This window comes from Aegilops tauschii, chromosome 4 (assembly GCF_002575655.3).
Source record: "Aegilops tauschii subsp. strangulata cultivar AL8/78 chromosome 4, Aet v6.0, whole genome shotgun sequence".
NCBI lineage: Eukaryota > Viridiplantae > Streptophyta > Magnoliopsida > Poales > Poaceae > Aegilops > Aegilops tauschii.
This window is the reverse complement of record NC_053038.3, coordinates 500,975,422-500,993,029: the sequence shown is the minus strand read 5'-3', so window position 1 is coordinate 500,993,029 and position 17,608 is coordinate 500,975,422. Positions and strand designations below refer to the sequence as shown.

The following is a 17,608-nucleotide window of genomic DNA, read 5'->3' as shown; positions in this document are numbered from 1 at the left end:
ATTCCCCTCTCCGGAGCCCCGAACGGACTCCAGATCAGCCCTCTCGAGAGAGATTAGGGCTTGGTGGCGGCTTCATATCGTAAAACGCGATGAATCCTTATCTTTGATTTTTGTTCTCCCCGAACACGAATATATGGAGTTGGAGTTTATGTCGGTGGAGCGTCAGGGGGCCCACGAGGCAGGGGGCGCGCCCTTGGGGGTAGGGCGCGCCCCCCACCCTCGTGCCCAGGGTGTGGGCCCCCTGGCCTTGATTCTTTCGCCAATATTTTTTATATTTTCCAAAAATAAGCTCCGTCAAGTTTCAGGTCATTCTGAGAACTTTTGTTTCTGCACATAAATAACACCATGGCAGTTCTGCTGAAAACAGCGTCAGTCCGGGTTAGTTCCATTCAAATCATGCAAGTTAGAGTCCAAAACAAGGGTAAAAGTGTTTGGAAAAGTAGATACGACGGAGACGTATCATGGGGTCATCTCATGCATGCCTCCACATGCACCATGTACAAGCAGGACCATTCGGGTCTGCCGAAGAGCAAGACTGAAAGAGGTTTTCCTTCCCGGTCCCACCAAATGATCCCAAACTTTATACACACCCTAGGATGACCATGGCATGCATGCATGACAAGTATCGTTCATTTCCGACACTCGATGCATTTTCTAGGGTTTTTCCGGCGACAAAACCCCACAACACTGGCCCCACGTGACGCAACGTGCGTTTTGTGTCCGAATTTGTGCACACCTTGCCTTGGGGACCACATTGGCCATGCCCACATGGTCCCAAAAGTTGTGGTCATCTCATGCATGCCTCCACATGCACCATGTACAAGCAGGACCATTCGGGTCTGCCGGAGGGCAGGTCCGAAAGTAGTTTTCCTTGCCGGTCCCACCAAATGATCCCAAACTTTATGCATACCCTAGGATGACCATGGCATGCATGCATGACAAGTATCGTTCATTTCCGACACTCGATGCATTTTCTAGGTTTTTTCGGCGACAAAACCCTACAACACTGCCCCCACGTGACGCAACGTGCGTTTTGTGTCTGAATTTGTGCACACCTTGCCTGGGGGACCACATTGGCCATGCCCACATGGTCCCAAAAGTTGGGGTCATCTCATGCATGCCTCCACATGCACTATGTACAAGCAGGATCATTCGGGTCTGCCAGAAGGCAGGTCTGAAAGTGCTTTTCCTTGCCGGTCCCACCAATTAGGAAGTCATAAATAGGAAAACATTTAATCATACATATTTGAAATGAAATTGAAAACTATGAGAAGAAGTGATATGGAATTTATGAAACATGAAAAAACAATTAGGAATAAGAAGGAGAAAACATAAAATAACAGGAAAACCAAATTAAAAGGGAAAGAGGAACAATACATTTGAATATATAATATTGTAGAAATGATAGAGATACTATAAATATTGTTGAACATATACAAGTATACAATAACTAATAGGTGTCACAAAGATTTTTTTTTTGAGGGAAGAACCAATGATATTTATTTTGAGGGAAGAAACAATGTAGGTAGGTGGGCCGGCCCAGACCGCAAATAACTGTCGGATCCATATTGTGGGGGCCCACAACGCTGCGCTTTCCATGCACGTCGATCATACGCACGTCGATCACGGGAGTAGTTGCCGTTCTGTTACACAATTCCGGGATCGTGCTAATCCTTATGTTCCTAATCCCTACGATTGAAGAGCATGTTCATCCTCGCTTGAACGGAGGAAAATATAGATCGCGAGATTGGCCAAAGGGAAGTTACGACGACCTAGGAGTCGACCTCGTATATAATCTCCACCTCCTCGCACATGTCGTCGACTAGATCGCCTCCTGCCGGCGAGTCGTCGACAGCTCCGTCTACCGCATCCCACACGCCACAAAAACCCCGAGAAGATCAAGGTCGTCCGCACGTGCTGGCCGACCTCGACGAACTACGTCGACAACGCATCGCCGACTTCTTTCATCTTCGTCGACCGATCAAGTAAGTTGTCCTCCTTACCTCGTGCCTTCATAGCAAGCTAGTTCCTCCGTCTCGTTGCTTTGATGGACTTAGGTTTACCACATATTTTCAACTAGTATCAACTCGACTAGATGCGTTCTGACCAGATGGCGTAGATGAACTAAATCTTTGGTTCTTTCATAGCATGGTAGAATAAGATGTTGTTTCTCGAGAAGCATGATGAAATAGATTTTTTGTCACATGATCCAATTATATTTTTGTCACACGATCCAATTATATTATTGTGCACATAGAACATTAAAGAGTTATAAGCATTAGATGTTGATGAACCTCAAATAGGTACCATTGCTATAGACTGTAGTTATTTACAGCTGATCAATTTGTCACCCTGTTAATAAGACAACCAGACGAATTAGTAACAGTTTACCATATTAGATTTATTGATTACATAATTTATCTCATACTCAAAGAACTTGATCACATGCAAGTAAATTCAATTACCAATTGTAGTTATTTTTTTATTGCCTCATATCAGCACACACTTGGCTGCATGTTGCAGTATACATGGTGCTAGTTTTATATTTGCATTAGTGTTATTTTTGCATTAGTGTTAGCTACTGCCAGAAAGTTTTATATTTTTACATGTCTATTGTTATTTTTGCATTAGTGTTTGCTAATGTCACGAAGTTATATATTTTCTTTCAACTGGATGGACGAGTTGAATGGAGAAATAGTATGCGCCGTTGAAAAATGGTGCAAGCTTGTTGCCGCTCTATCGAGCGGTCAACACGCTAGAGTGGCTGATACAACATTGCGCAACATGCTGCAGATACCATCTATTAAGATGCGTACCCTACTGATTAGGTATATGATTGAGAATTTTCAGGCCAGCACGGCCAGATTCATTATACAAGAGCAGGTTGGGGAGGTGACTCTCGGTGCGGTCGACGTCGAGTGCATCTTTAACCTCGAGAACCAAGGACTGTCCGCTTCAGACATTATGATTGAAGAAGGCAAGGACTTCAAGGAGCGGGTGCCGCCACAATTTCTCAGTAAGACATCAGAAAACATAGTGCTAGATAATCTCATTGAGGACATAATTAAAAGTAAAGCCACCGACGACGATTTCCTTCGGAAAGTAGTCCTTGTCCTGTTAGGAACAATTATTGCTCCCCTGTCGAGCAAGATTGTGCCAAAGCAGTACTACGCTTTGGTCGATGATGTGAAACGTATTTCAAAGATTAACTGGAATGTGTTCACCCTGCGTGTTCTCCTTGATTGCCTTCGCATAGTCAATAAAGGCAAACACCTCCGCCAATGGCCGAAAGGCAATTTGGCTCTGTTGCAGGTACACATATGAGACCTGTTGCATAATGTCAATTATTATATCATTACAATTTTATGTGATGTATTGTACTAACTTTAAATACTTATATTTTTTCTAGTACTTGTACTGGAAGAAGGTGCAACCTGTCGAAGGCGAATGCGCCTATAATCCCAACTTGTCCATACAACCTCTTATGAGGAATTGGACAGAAGGTGCAACCACTAAGAGAGATCGGTTCGACTATGACAATGGGCGCGGTCGTGGTAACGTCAAGGTAAGTCATTGTGTTCTGTCTTTCTTAAATGTTTTGTAACTTAATAATATTTATTTTTTATTCATCACATGTACTTCAATATCGCATGCAGATCGAAAATAATATCACCCAAGAGTATAGGGCGCAGGAGCCCAAAATCCCAAATAATGCGCCTACCATGAAGCCAAAAACCAAGCCTGCAAATGGAAACGCAAAGAAGTCGACGACAGCCCCAATGTCGGAAGATTTGATGGAGCTTCTAATGAAGCGGTGCATGGACTTCATACACACCCAGATGAGGCAAATCCCTGATCAAGTTGCTGAGGTGTCACACCCTAACTTCTAGTTTACAGTATGTTTGCTGTTTTAAACCATGCAAGCATTACTAAATTTATATTTCTATTACAGCGGTTGTTGGAGAAGTTGAACAAATCAGGTGTCATGTACAAGCCGGTTGCTGCCGTGCCATCCGCGGACAATGATGTGGATGAAGAACTGGATTCGTTTGAGAACGGTCCATATGAAAAGAAGGAATTCGTGTACAAGGATGACATAGACTCACGCGGAGAGCCTGTCATTGACATGACGCAGCCTGATGAAGTGGTTCCCAACCATAAAACTGCACCTGAGGTACTATGTACATATATTTCTGTCTATAATTTTCTCCTTTAATTTATTTACGTGCTGAAATGTTCACACGATTTTGTTTACCAAACAGAAAACCCCACCGAAGATGAATGGACACAAGGAAGCTTCACCTATTAAGCGTAATGATGAATGTGGCGCTACACCCGAAAACCCTTGGGTCGTTGGTACTTCTACTCAAGCACCTTCATCGGACATAGACATTTGTCCATCTTCTGTCAGCAAGTTCATGGCTAAGGCGAATGGAAAAAAGGGTGCAACAATCGATAAGGATGAGGAAGTTATGTCCGGTAAGCGCAAGCGGACCGTTCCTAAGAAATTTGAATCCCCCTACGCACTTGACAAGCCCAGAAGGCGTACCAACCGTGGTCAGAAACCCTCTGGTACTACTACTGCTAGTAGAGGTATCGTAACTAACTTTATTAATTTGTTATATACTACGAATGCATATCATCACCATTGTTGACGTTCATATTATTTCATGCAGCTCTGTTTTCTGAAAATCATGAGCCGGAGGTTGTGGTAGATGAGTTGACGCCGGAAATAATTGATGCAGCTGTTTCATTTGTCGAGTTAGTTGCTAGCACCGAGAAGAATAAGGGGAAGAAAGTTTACTACAGTGAAGGGCGTGGCATATCTCTGACTTTCAAAAGGATTCGACCGGTACTAACTCACAGATGGCTGTTGGACGATGTAAGTACTACTTGCATGTCCTGTTATTAAAATTCTCAATAATCTATGTCTCAACTTTCAACATGTAATGCCCTGATATTCTATGAAGGTTATTGATGCTTATATGGGACATTTGGAGCTGCGCGTTGGTCATGATCGTTACCTCTGTCCAGCGTGGAGGTCCAAATTCCTTGTAGATCGTGCTATCGCACGAGATGATCCATTGCCGTCGAGCTGCAACATGGATAGTGCTCTGTCCAAAGCTGGAGCAGTTAATAGAGTCACGAAAGAGTATACTGTGCATGATAAGGTATGTTATGTTTGTAATTCTTCACTACAGGACATTTCATCAAGTATTTCGTTTGATCCACAATGGTTTTTTGCACTGTAGATGTATATCGCGTTGAATATCGACAATGCCCACTGGATGACCGTGGTCATGCACTTGATCAAGCAAGAATTCCAAGTTCTTGATTCGCTCTATCCTCTGGACCTGACAGAAAAGACTGTGATAGCACTGGTAATATAACCAACATTTGTACCATTGGTCTTACATGTTGTTTATTATTCGTCTTTAACACTATCCTCTTTATAGAGAATGGCTATAGCACACGATATGCACCTAGCAAATCTTATTACACCAGGGAAATATCCGGACGTAAGTAAGTGGCCTATCAAGGAGTATGACATGCCCCAGCAAGAGGATGGGTGAGTTAATAGGACATCATGCACATTCAAACAACAACACACATGTTCGTATTGCCCACCGCTAATGTTTGCATATGTACTAGGAACTCTTCTGGCCTTTTGTCACAGAATGTCCAGAACATTGGGACGAGGACCGAATGACCCGCGATTTTTCACAGGTATGCTGTTATTTATGTTTGTAGACTAGCTAGTATGTCGTGTAGCAACTTCGGTTCATGTAACCTTTATGTCATTTTTGGCAGGCCACCGTTGACGCAAGGAGAAGACGTTTCGTCGCCGAGTTGATTATGTCACCTTCGAACACGATGGAGTGTGTGAAGAACAAAATTCGCGAAATCGCAAGGAAAAGGCGCGCCTGAAGAATTCATGCGGCATGCAAGATTCAAGTTTTAGTGGTTTGGATTTAGTCCGGTCGAAGGTTTCGACGGCATGATTATCTTAGGGTTTCTATCATTTTTCTGTAATAAATAGGGCATCTCGAATATTGGGACACATACATGTCTATGTGTCTGTCAGACAATTCGCTCGTACTAGACAATACGGTCATACAATTCGCTCGGAGAAGACAATTTGGTCGTACCAATAAAGTTTTGGCTTCACTTATCAATTGTTCTTGCTTAATATTTTTCTCGTTCTCCAATTTTTTATAATTGTATTTTTCACATTAATAGTATTCGCATTCTATTTTTCTCTTCAACTGCTCTCCTAAGTTTCATATAAATTTTTTCACATTCTTTACTTTTTTTAAAACTCTACCAAGCTTAGCCTTCTGCCTTAGCTATCTGCATGTCATCATCTTGCATAATCTCCTGGTAATTCCCCCTCATCACATGATTATGAAAAGTAGTCATGTTAGCTAAGTAAATATATTGAGCCAAAACGTAATATTACACAGATGAAAATTAGTCATGTCAGCTCGTTGGCTCTATCGCGTGTTATCAGGCATCATGTTTTTCTATTTTGTTTTACAAACCTGTCGTTTTTTATTGTATGTATAATTAACTTTTTCTGTACTCACCATGATGCCAGGCACGGCCCATCTAACCACGTGAGGGGCCCCACAGGCGGCCTATCATGCCGGCAGCGCTACACCAGCCCATTTTGCTAGGTTCACGTCGATCTTTCCCCTTTTCTCGTTTCCCTTTCCAAATCCCTAGCCCTCTCTCTCCATTTGCGCCTCCAAATCTCGACGGCAAAAGCATGACAGCGACTTGGGCATCGGGCGGCAGTGGCTGCGGTGAGAAGAACGGTGGCGACCGCAAGTTAGGTCGAACCCTGGGTCCTGGAAGCAGGTGGGGCGGATTCAGTGGCACAAGAGGCAGCGGCGGCGGATCCAGTGGAACAGGAGACGGGGGTTTCGTGGGCGGCGGCGGGCCGGGAGAACCCACGGCTAGGGTTTCTTCAGTGCTACACTTTGGTGGCAAAAAGGTAAGTTCTTTACCGTTGTTCTTTACATCCCAGCATTATCGCCCACAATTCATGACCTATGGCCATGACAAGCTCCATCTATGTGGTCATCAGGAAACTCCTGGTGGACGTGTCTGCATAGATGCAGACAATGTTGGCAGCGCATTCGTGGGATGTGTGTTTGAGGTTAGTCTACTGAGCATGATCTTCAAACTAGTACTGCTATTGCGGTCAAGCTGCAAAAAAGTTTAGTGTTTAACGCTTGCAGTGACAAGTTCAGTTATAAATTGACTTGAATTGCTCGTGATTTATTTAGGATGATATCACTTCTGAGTATGTTGAATGGGTTGATGGGGAGTGGGATAGCAAAGCAAAGTCAGTCATTAAGTATCTTGCCATGAAGAACAAGAAACTGGAGACTAAGATTACAGAATATGAAGCTGAAATTAAAAGGAATGAGAAAGAAAAGAGGGCAATGGTTAAGATGCACAAGGAAATATTGCTCTATAGGGATAGGATTTTAGGATTTGGAGTCTTCTGTATCTTGGCCTGCTTGCCATTATGATTGCTGTCATAGTTAGCAAGTAGATTGTTCATAAAGTTATGGACATCATTGTAATTGACATGATGAAATGCTGGTGAATTATTTGCTATTCAGTTTATGGGCAAAGTGTAACAAAGATTGCAGCATAAATAACATGGGGCCATCATGATTGGTAGACAATGCACTTTTGGCATGTTCTATATTTGGCAGACAATGCACTTTTGTCATGTTCTATATTTGGCAGACAATGCACTTTTGGCATGTTCTATATTTGGTAAGTGATGCGCATGGGCACATCACCTAGCAACACTACTGATTTATGCAGCAGCCCAGTTCATTGTCTTGTTGCAACATAGGAGCAACATCTAGCAGCACCTACACCTTTGATGCAACACTGAAGCAAAGCAACAGTACATATTCAATATTCTGAAATTTAACTGAACTTGACACTTAGGGTGAGCAGTAGATATTCAGTTCTTCAGCCACAAAGAACCCGACCAAACCGTATCGATTGCATAACTTATATGCTTACATATAAAAGCATACCTAACCAACATCAAACCCAAAATAATGTTAACTTATATGTTGAAACATATAACAGCATACCTAACTAAAGATAACCAGCAGCTTCCTCCTCCTTCAGCAACTGTGCCCATCTTCACTTCTACAGAAATTTGAGGCGGCATGAGCGGCGCACCACACACGGAGAAGCCTTCTTCTTGACCGCCGTCCTTTTCAACAGCTGCGCCACCTGATCCTGAGCCACCTGATCCTGAGCCACCTCCTCTTCTTCCACCTTCACTATGTCAGGGAGGAGGGGAAGGAGCTCGACGTCGATGGGCATTGTCTTGCCACCCTCGACAGCGACCGGCGCTACCATCTTCACGGCGTCCTCCTCGCCCTCCTCATGGTCATCAGGGATGACCAGTACCTCCTCCACGTCGTCCTCCACGACGTCAGAGCCCAACGGCAGGACTGGCTTCGGCATGTGGCGGACCTGGTAGTCTGGGCTGACGGGCGCAGGGAGAGCGAGCTCGACATCGACGCGCTCCGCCCTCGACGCGACGCGTGCTGGATCTGGCCGCAGCGTCATGGTGGTGGAGCGGTACATCCACCACCTTGCGCGATGAATAGGGGAGTCGCTCAGCGTGGCCTCTCGCATTGCCCACACGAGGAGGAGAGCCGACAGGACGCCGCGGCCGTAGGGGAAGGCGCGCTTCTTCTCGGCGTCGGTGAGGACTTTGACGAGGCCACGCGCGTGGTTGACCAACATCTCCGTGCTGGGGAACCAGCCGCACACCTCCGTCAACTGCGCGCGCCACCCCTCGTCATAGCCGGCGAGCTCCATCATCGCTCTCTGCCAGCCGAGGCTTCTCTCCATGGAGGCGGCTGCAGCGGTCGCCGGCGAGGGTTTTCTCGATCTACTGTAGGTGGGGATAAGAGGGGAGTTCGAACCGGCGCCCGTGGGAGGTGGGTGAGTGCGTGGTGGGGAGGAGAGTGGTACAGTTACTTATTTAATGGCATTTAGGACGTGGGGAGGGGAAATGTACGATATTCTTTCTACCTCCCGCCCCGGTCATAACACAGTAAATAATTTTTGTGATTTTTGTTTTGAGGGAAACATCTTACTTTATTTAAACAAAGTCTGGGATCTCATCTGCTAATAAACTAAGGATACAATCAGGGGGGCGAAAGCCTCCTAACCAAAGAAACACAATCGCCTACAGCTACCTTAGCCAAAGTATGAGCCGCCCGATTAACACAGTAAATAATTGAAGCAAGTGTTCTACTCTTCTTCCTTCTCCACCGTTCTGCACATGATAAAAGACAAGCTAAGTTAATGAATGATAAATTTTTTAATAATCCACAATGCATACAAACACTTACTTCTGATTTAGTTTGCATTTCTTGCTACGTCTAGTATGTCCTAGCAATTTGCAAGCGCCGCACCGGGTTTTCAACTCATCAAAAGAGAGTGGTCTACCATTTTTCGAGACAGGGTGGCTCTCATCTATCTTTGTTGCACCTTTGCTTGACACTTTCATAGGATCTTTAACCGCATTCATGTTGCCTTCACCATCGTCCACATATTCAACTGCACACTTACTGATGTCATTTCTTTGCTTGATCAAATTTTCCTGTAGCAGATCATACTCATAACTCTTAGCTATCACAGCCTTCAAACTCTCCTGTAACTGATCCCACAAAGCAGGGTGTTTGCATGCCGCATGCATAGCTTCTGACGCTAACACACTGACCTGGCTATATTTCATTCTTTCCCCGGCCCCAGTCCAACCAAATCCCAACAGATCGCTTGTGCACCTTGCGGGTAGTCCCAACCTTGCTTCTTTCGTGAACCAAACAAGAACTAAACACTTTGGTATTTCAGATATGTTCAAGTGCTTCAGTACATGGAATATGTGCTTGCAAGGTAGACCCTTTCGAATCATTCTTCTGCAGCTACACCTTATAGTTTCTGCAGAATTTACTGGTGTATACTCCACCCAAAAATGGCGCTTCCAGTTATTCTTCCAGGCCACGATGTACTGCTGTGATCCGTCTCCCAGCTTAATTTCTACAATCTCCATGCCGCCAATTTTTCTAAGATCATCTTGCAACATATAGAAGTTTGCTGGAGTGAAGACGTGAGAAGCAGCTATCTCAAGTTCCCTCGAGCTAGTAACTGGCACCGGTAAACTCTGTGAGGCTGTGCAGTCATCTCGCGCCTCGTTTTCACGGATACGCACAACGGCGTTCTCATAGTGCAAAATCATATCCACCAGGGTCATTTGACCGTCTAGGTGGAGGTGAAGGAATGAGTTCAGGCTTTCACTCCGCTGGTTGCTTTTCATGCCAAGCCAAAACCCCTCTGTTAGATAAGCCGCGACCCACAGTCTCCTCTTCTTATACATCCGTCTCAACCATATTACAGTTTTTTCCGACTGGCATCTTTTGGAAAATGCGTGCCATCTCTCCTCAAACGTGGCCGTGGACGTGTTGTAGTACAGAAGAGTTCGGAACTCCTTCAAGGACTTGTGACTGAGGTGAATCTTCATATTTTTTTCTATATGCCACGTACATATACGGTGCCACACATCTGGCAAGACTTCGCGAATTGCCTTGATCATCGCAGCGTCGGCGTCTGTGATAACACTCTTAGGCATCTTTTGACACATGGACCTCAAAAAAGTCTGCACAGGCCACACGTATGTCTCTTCGGTCTCATCCGAAACTATGGCACAACCAAAAACAGTGGTGTTCCGGTGATTGTTAAGACCAACAAAATGTATGAATGGCATACCATAGCGGTTCATCTTGTACGTGCTGTCAAATACAAGAACGTCGCCGAAGTCCTCATAGTCATGACGAGACTGGGAGTCGCACCAGAACATCCTATTCCAATGTCCTTCCTTATCCAGCTTGTACTCGAAAAAGAAGCTAGGATCCCTCTGTTTCCTACTGGCCATGATGCCTATGGCTGTGGCAGCATCACCTTTTGAAAGCAGCTTCCTCTTCTCCCTGGCGCAAAGGTTGTATATTTCACGCCTGGTAAAACCAACACCGCCGTACCATACATGTTTGCTGATGAAGCAATCCATCATGTCGTGAACTCTAATCCCTGCAGCTCCCATGGACATTATCTCATGCTTCTGGTACTCTTTGATTTTTCTGTGGGACCAAAGAAAAGGTACCTCGTCCGGTCCTGCTAACATATGGCTATGCTTGTCCTCAAAACTTTCAACATACCAAACCCCACGCTTTTGGTCAAGCTTGACGGCTAGGTGCGCTTCGCAAAAGCAACGTGTCTCGGCTCTGAGCCTACGGCTGTGTCCTTCCTTGGTTAGCAACTTGCTGTCATGTTTCCCTTGTCTGGAACAAACAAACCGCCTATAACGCATATGATGTGACTCGGTTTTGCTATACCTTACCTTATTCTTTCTAATGCTGAAACCATTATCTCTAGCATAGCTGTTGTAGAAATCATACGCAGCATCGTGAGACGTAAAGGTCATTTCCATTATCTGCATGAACATATCCCTCTTATCATCTGCACTGGTAGTATCTTGGACATTCTTTGCCCCATCATCTTGTGTCACCTACACAATCAAACCACAGCCATGAAAACAGTTTTTTATGGTTTAACATTACTTCCAATAGAACATTGATTACACACATACCTCACTCATGGTGACCGACGACTGGGACTCCCCAGAATCAGGTGCATCTAATGATTCGTCGTTAAGGCCTGTCTCCGCGTCGGATTCACCGTAATAGTCGTACGCATTATGACATTCGAAAATGAACTGAAAAATACAACACAAATACACAATTACTTATCATATATTATTCCAGAAGAAATTCAATTTGCATGCCAACAAAAAATTTCACTTCCGTACCTGACTAATGTAATCTTCATTCGAGAGCTCCGAGTTGTTTTCCTGATCATCATCAAGCTCATCGATCTATAAATTTTCAACACAAAGATTTAATGTTGTCGGATGTCACCAAAAAATTACAACATGACAATGCCACTCACATTAAGATCGTCCCATTCGTTCCCATTCTCTGACCGATCTCCACGATCTGAATTTCATCATCTGACCAATCTTCTATCCAGTCTTTCATCAGTTCTCCAAACTCCATGTCTACCATGATATCAGTTAACTCCTCGTCCGCCATTTCCTACAACCAATAATATGTATCATCACATGTGCAAACATTATCAATGATGAAATATACAACACATAGCACACGATCACGGATGTTATGTAAACAACCCCAACCGAGGCCGTTCAGATCTGCCAAACTTAGTAAGGAAGATGGCCACGGCACCCGTCGTGATCACTTTCAATCGCGAGGAACTGCACGATCTCAAAACCTAGCTAGATCTGTGATTACCTCTGCCACCGGATACCTAGGTTAGCCGCCACATCAAATAACGATACTGGTGGTGCGCACAGCCGACGGCAACCGACGCTGCGTGAACCCAGATCACGAGGAGCAGCACTACCGGAACAAGATCCACGATCGCATGCGCCGCCAGGTAGCTAGGTTACCCGCCCTGCTAGGTTAACCACTACCACTAGCGGCGGCAGTTCGTTCGATGTTGCCGCGAGCGAGACTAGAGGGGGGACGCGGGATGCGGTACCTGTGCGCGCTCGTTGGAGATTTACGACGTTGCCGCGCCCGCTGTCCGACGAGATCGCTGGCGACGAGATAGCCGCCGCTGGAGATCTACTACGTGACTTATGGAGCTGCGTCAATGCTCGCGAGATTGATGGAGCTGCGTGAATGATTGGATTCGGCAGGTCTTACGTGGACGTGGGGTCGTGTGATGTTTTTTTCGGACCAGGGTACTGTACATATACGGTCTGGGTTATACAGGGCTAGACAGGGCTTGGATCTGGGCTACGGCGCGCCAGGAAAAAAACAAACTCGCGGGAACAAAAATACCCCTCCGAAATTAATACCATGCAGCAGCAGGAAGACGGCGAGGGCGAGAGCCTGGAGGACCTGCACAAGCAGTTCGACGAGCTGTTCCTCAAGCCCGACGCCTACTCCTCCAAGTCGCCGCCGCCGTCCTCTTCCTCCTCCAAGACAAGGGCAGGCAAGAAGTAGCTAGAAAGGCTCCCAAGATGAATGGATCATCTTCATACGTGGTCGTGGAGATTTCATCAGTCAGAATAGATCATTGTCTTGTGTTGCCTAGCTAGCTAAACTCACAAGAGAGAAGCGCACGACAGATGCCATGTCATGCTAGGCTATTGCTAGCCATCCACGGAGAATGTTGAATGTTCAGCTAGCATAGCATTGCCTAGTCACTAAGAATTTATTCAAGCGTCATCCACTCATGCATGCCTAGTGGAATGCGAGATGAAACCTAAGAGCATGGAGTACTTTGCTTGCAATTAATGAACAACAATTGTGTCTGTTAATGAATGAAGTTCTTGTCAACTTAAAAAAACGTTTTTGCTGTGTGTTGAGCTGCAAAAACATCTTATATTTAGTTACAGAGGCAATACAATATTACTCACACTGACCCCTGCTCAAAATATACTTTTGATAGCTCAGTGCACTTGCCAAAAGCGGGTTTGGACTTTGAAGACCAGGCTCAAGTGGCCTTTTATGTTTAATGAAAATATTATTTCTACACCTAAAAATGCTAACAAAAATATACAAAAATATGAAACGACCCACACGATTAGATGCCACACAGAAATGATATTGCCAACCAGTAAGATTCTTTTTTTTTGCGGGGAACCAGTAAGATGCTTGACACGGAAACCAGATGGTAAACCTCTCCAATGCAGCATTAAAGTGCAACCCCCACCAATTATTCAGAGAGAGGGAATGAGGCCGAAGAGAAAGAAACCACCAAGAAGAACTCCTTGGGAGAATCGGGGGGGGGGGGGGGGGGGGTACCATGGATCCGAGTTTTGCACGCACCCGAGCCTCGAGCACAAGACCGGGGGAGAAATCCCAGTTAAGAAGGCCCTCCATTGGCCTAGATTAGAGGGAGCTATTGGCATGGTTAGAGGTGGGTGGAGGAGGAGATGTGGGAGGAGCCATCACCAACGATTGTGAAGGGATAATACAACAATTTCGTTGGTCCTAGCTATGGGACAACCGACATCGATGCTCGGCTGCATCAGTACCTTGTGGATTTCAAACATCTCGGAAATAACATTGCCAATGATTGCATCGAGCTCCTCGAGTTCCACCATCATCATTGAGCAAGGGGTAATCAGCTTGTAGGTGTGACCTTTTTTATCATTGGTGGTATCAATAGCAAGGAAGCCATCGGTGGACCCAATGCAGTGGTCGTGCTCCGTGAAGGGGTCGACCCTGTGGAAACAGAACAACAAGAATCCTGCCAAGAGCACAACCACATGTAGCTTGGCCAGAGTGGGATCATGCGCCATGAACGGCACATCAGTCGAAAGCGACCATAAACCCTAAACCCAATGCAGGGTGCGAAGGCCCTGTTTTTCTTCTTTCATTTGTGTTTCTTATTCTTTTCTAAAAAAGATTAGAAAAAATCATAAATTAAAAAATGCCTTAAATCTAAAAATGTAAACAAATTTGGAAAATGTTCTAAAAATAGAAAAACTGTTCAAAAATTTAAAAAAGGTTCAGGAGTTTGAAAAACATTTGCAAAATTTAAGAAATGACACAAATTCAAACAATGTCTGGAAAATTCAAAAAAGTGAAGATTTGAATAAATTTCAATGAAATCAATAAACTATACATGGTTTTTTGAAAAAAAATAGAAAATTCATTAGTTAAAACAATATTTTCTTGAATTTTAAGGCAGTTGGTGCATTTCAAATATTCACGAATTTTACCAAATTTATGAATCTGAAAAAAATAATTGTGTAAACATCAAGAATTTTAAAACTAATTAATTAAAAAGTGAAAATAAAAAAGGGAAGAGAAACCCCAAAAAAGGAAATGGGAAAAGGAAAAAATAGATATGGAAAACCATACAAAATAAAATAGAACTGACAGAATACCTAAATAAGAAAAACCCAACCTTCCCAAACCAATGGGAAATGAGTTCAGAGAAATACCAGCGACAGGGTACGCGTTTGGTCATTAACGATGGGCCTCCCTATTTGACGCTATCTGCGTCAAAGTTGTCGGCCTTTCGCATAGGTGTCGTCGAGTGGGCTAGCCTGTCAGTAGGGAACTGTAGCGACAACACTATAGGGATTTGGTTTCTTCTCAATAAAACTATATAGCGAGACTATTTTTTCTATTGTTTAGTGGGTTTTTAATTAAAATGTGAATACTGTTTTGACACTGCAAACATGTTTTCAAATTTTAAAAGAAAGTTTGAAATTTCCAAACATTTTTTAAAATCCAGAAAATTTCTGAAATCTCCAAACAAAATTTGAAAATCTCAAACATTTTTTTGGAAGTTCTCAAAGAAATTTCTAAATCCTAACAATTTTCGAAACTTCAAAATTTCCCGAAGAAATATTGAAAATCATAAACAAGTTTGGAATTTTCATTAATTATGTAGTTGCCAATTCTCTTTCTCAATGCATTTTACAAGTTTGGGATTTGGAGAGAAGCTCGTTTGGTTAGCGTTGACTAACCAGCGTGTCGCTTGGTCCATTGCCACATCGACCCATGGGACCCACCAGGTTAGCCAGTGATGGGTAAGTATGTAGAAAACACCCTAGAACTTAGTGCCGGCTCATTTGCATGCCCTCTGTTCTTCGCCACACAGAGCTCTGGGAGGGGGCGATATAGAGCCGATCGGCGGTATGCGCGTGACAGCTTGTGGTCATTCTTTCCTGAAATTGGACAATAGAGGTGGTCAGCGTGGTGAAGAGGAAGGCTAGGCTAGGATAAGTTGATAAATTGCCTACCGGATACGAGGAATTGAACTTGGACCAAGGTGGAGCTCATCTCATTGGAGATGGAGAAGAAGGGTGCAAAGCAGGGACCAGAGGCTCGACTACTCCTTGATGTGTCTAAGTACCTGTGTTTTCGAGGTGTGTGCGTGCGTACTTTTCTTCTTGGGAGTATTTGTAACCCCCCCTTCTTCCACCTCTTGACCTAATCTTTCTCAAGCTTTTCCCCACCTTTACCAAATCATAAAAGCTCAAGATCTCCGCCCCCTCCACCCATACACTCTGATACTTTGGGCATTGGAGGAGATTCAACCGATCTACATTCCCACCAAACCAACTTATGCTCCACCGAATCTTTCATCTTCACTAACTTTATTTTTCGAGCTTGGGCTCCTAGATGGTTAGAGGTTCCTCCATAAGATTCCTTACTTGTGGTGTGCTCTAGAGGCGTATGTAAAGTTGTGGTGGTCGCCTTCAAGACCAACCCCGAGTGATTCAAGGATCATTTGTTGGGGATACTTGGGAAGTATACGTTGAGATTTTGGTGGCGTTCCGCAAGCTTTGGCTCCGGAACCGCTCCGACAAAGATCTAGCTTTGGGATAAAATTCACGTCATTGACTCACTTATGGTTAATCCTTTCCCGCACCTTGCTTTGCTTGTTGCCTTGCTATCTAGATTGTTGCCTAGCATACCTTGCTTTAAGGTTGCTTCCATATAGGTTGTTTTCACCTAGTAGCATTTCTAGTGAACCATATCTATCCGCTTATACCTAAAATTGGCCACTAAGCTTAAAATTGTAGCCTCCTATATACCCCCCCCCCCCCCCCCCCCCCGCCTCTAGCCAACCGTATCGGTCCTTTCAAGATCGATGACCCTTAAGCGTGTGACCTTGTAGGTTCAGTGGAATATATACATGAGGAAAACACCTTTCCGATCAATGATCTATAGACGAACCGTGGACATCCATATTGACCCCGTATACCCACACGAATGATATTTGAGTGAACCTTACCATATATTGTTCCTCTTGCTTCTTGATACTTGCTACTTGTGGGGTGCGTTGGGTTTTCCTCAAAGAGGAGAAGATGATGCAGTACAGTAGAGATAAGTATATCCCTCGGTTATGAAACCAAGTTTATCAATCCTGTAGGAGAATCACGCAACAACTCGTTAGCAGAACCTGAACACAAAATAACAAATCCTTGCACCCAACGCGAACAAGGGGTTGTCAATCTCTTGACAGTTAATTGCAAGATTAAATTATATGGTGATGGATAGACAGATCGAACAAAAATATAAAATAAAATATATAAAGTAAAATTGCAGCAAGGTATATTTAGGATTTTCAATATATGATAGAAGTAGACCCGGGGGCCATAGTATTCACTAGAGGTTTCTAACTTGAAAATAGTATACGGTGGTTAAACAAATTACTGTTGGGAAATTCATAGAAAATCAAATAATCATGACGATATCCAAGGCAATGATCATGTATATAGGCATCACAAGTAGACCGACTCCTGCCTGCATCTACTACTATTACTTCACACATCGTCCGCTATCTAGCATGCTTCTAGATTATTATGTTCATAAAGAACAGAGTAACGCCTTAAGCAAGATGCCATGATGTAGACAAAGTAAACTCACGCATGAATAAACCCCACCTTTTTACCCTTAATAGTAACGATACACACGTGTCATGTCCTCTACTGTCACTAGGATTA

At 44.1% G+C, this 17,608-nt stretch overlaps 1 protein-coding gene across 1 annotated transcript in view; it reads left to right on the top strand.

Moving 5' to 3' along the window:
- LOC109754266 (uncharacterized) overlaps positions 1 to 13,139 on the top strand; it is a 40,968-nt gene extending 27,829 nt beyond the window's left edge. The window contains exon 6 of the mRNA XM_040387614.2: positions 13,005 to 13,139. Within this exon, the coding sequence (XP_040243548.1) occupies positions 13,005 to 13,139 (135 nt within the window). The remainder of the gene's footprint in view (positions 1 to 13,004) is intronic.
- Positions 13,140 to 17,608: the final 4,469 nt, after the last annotated feature.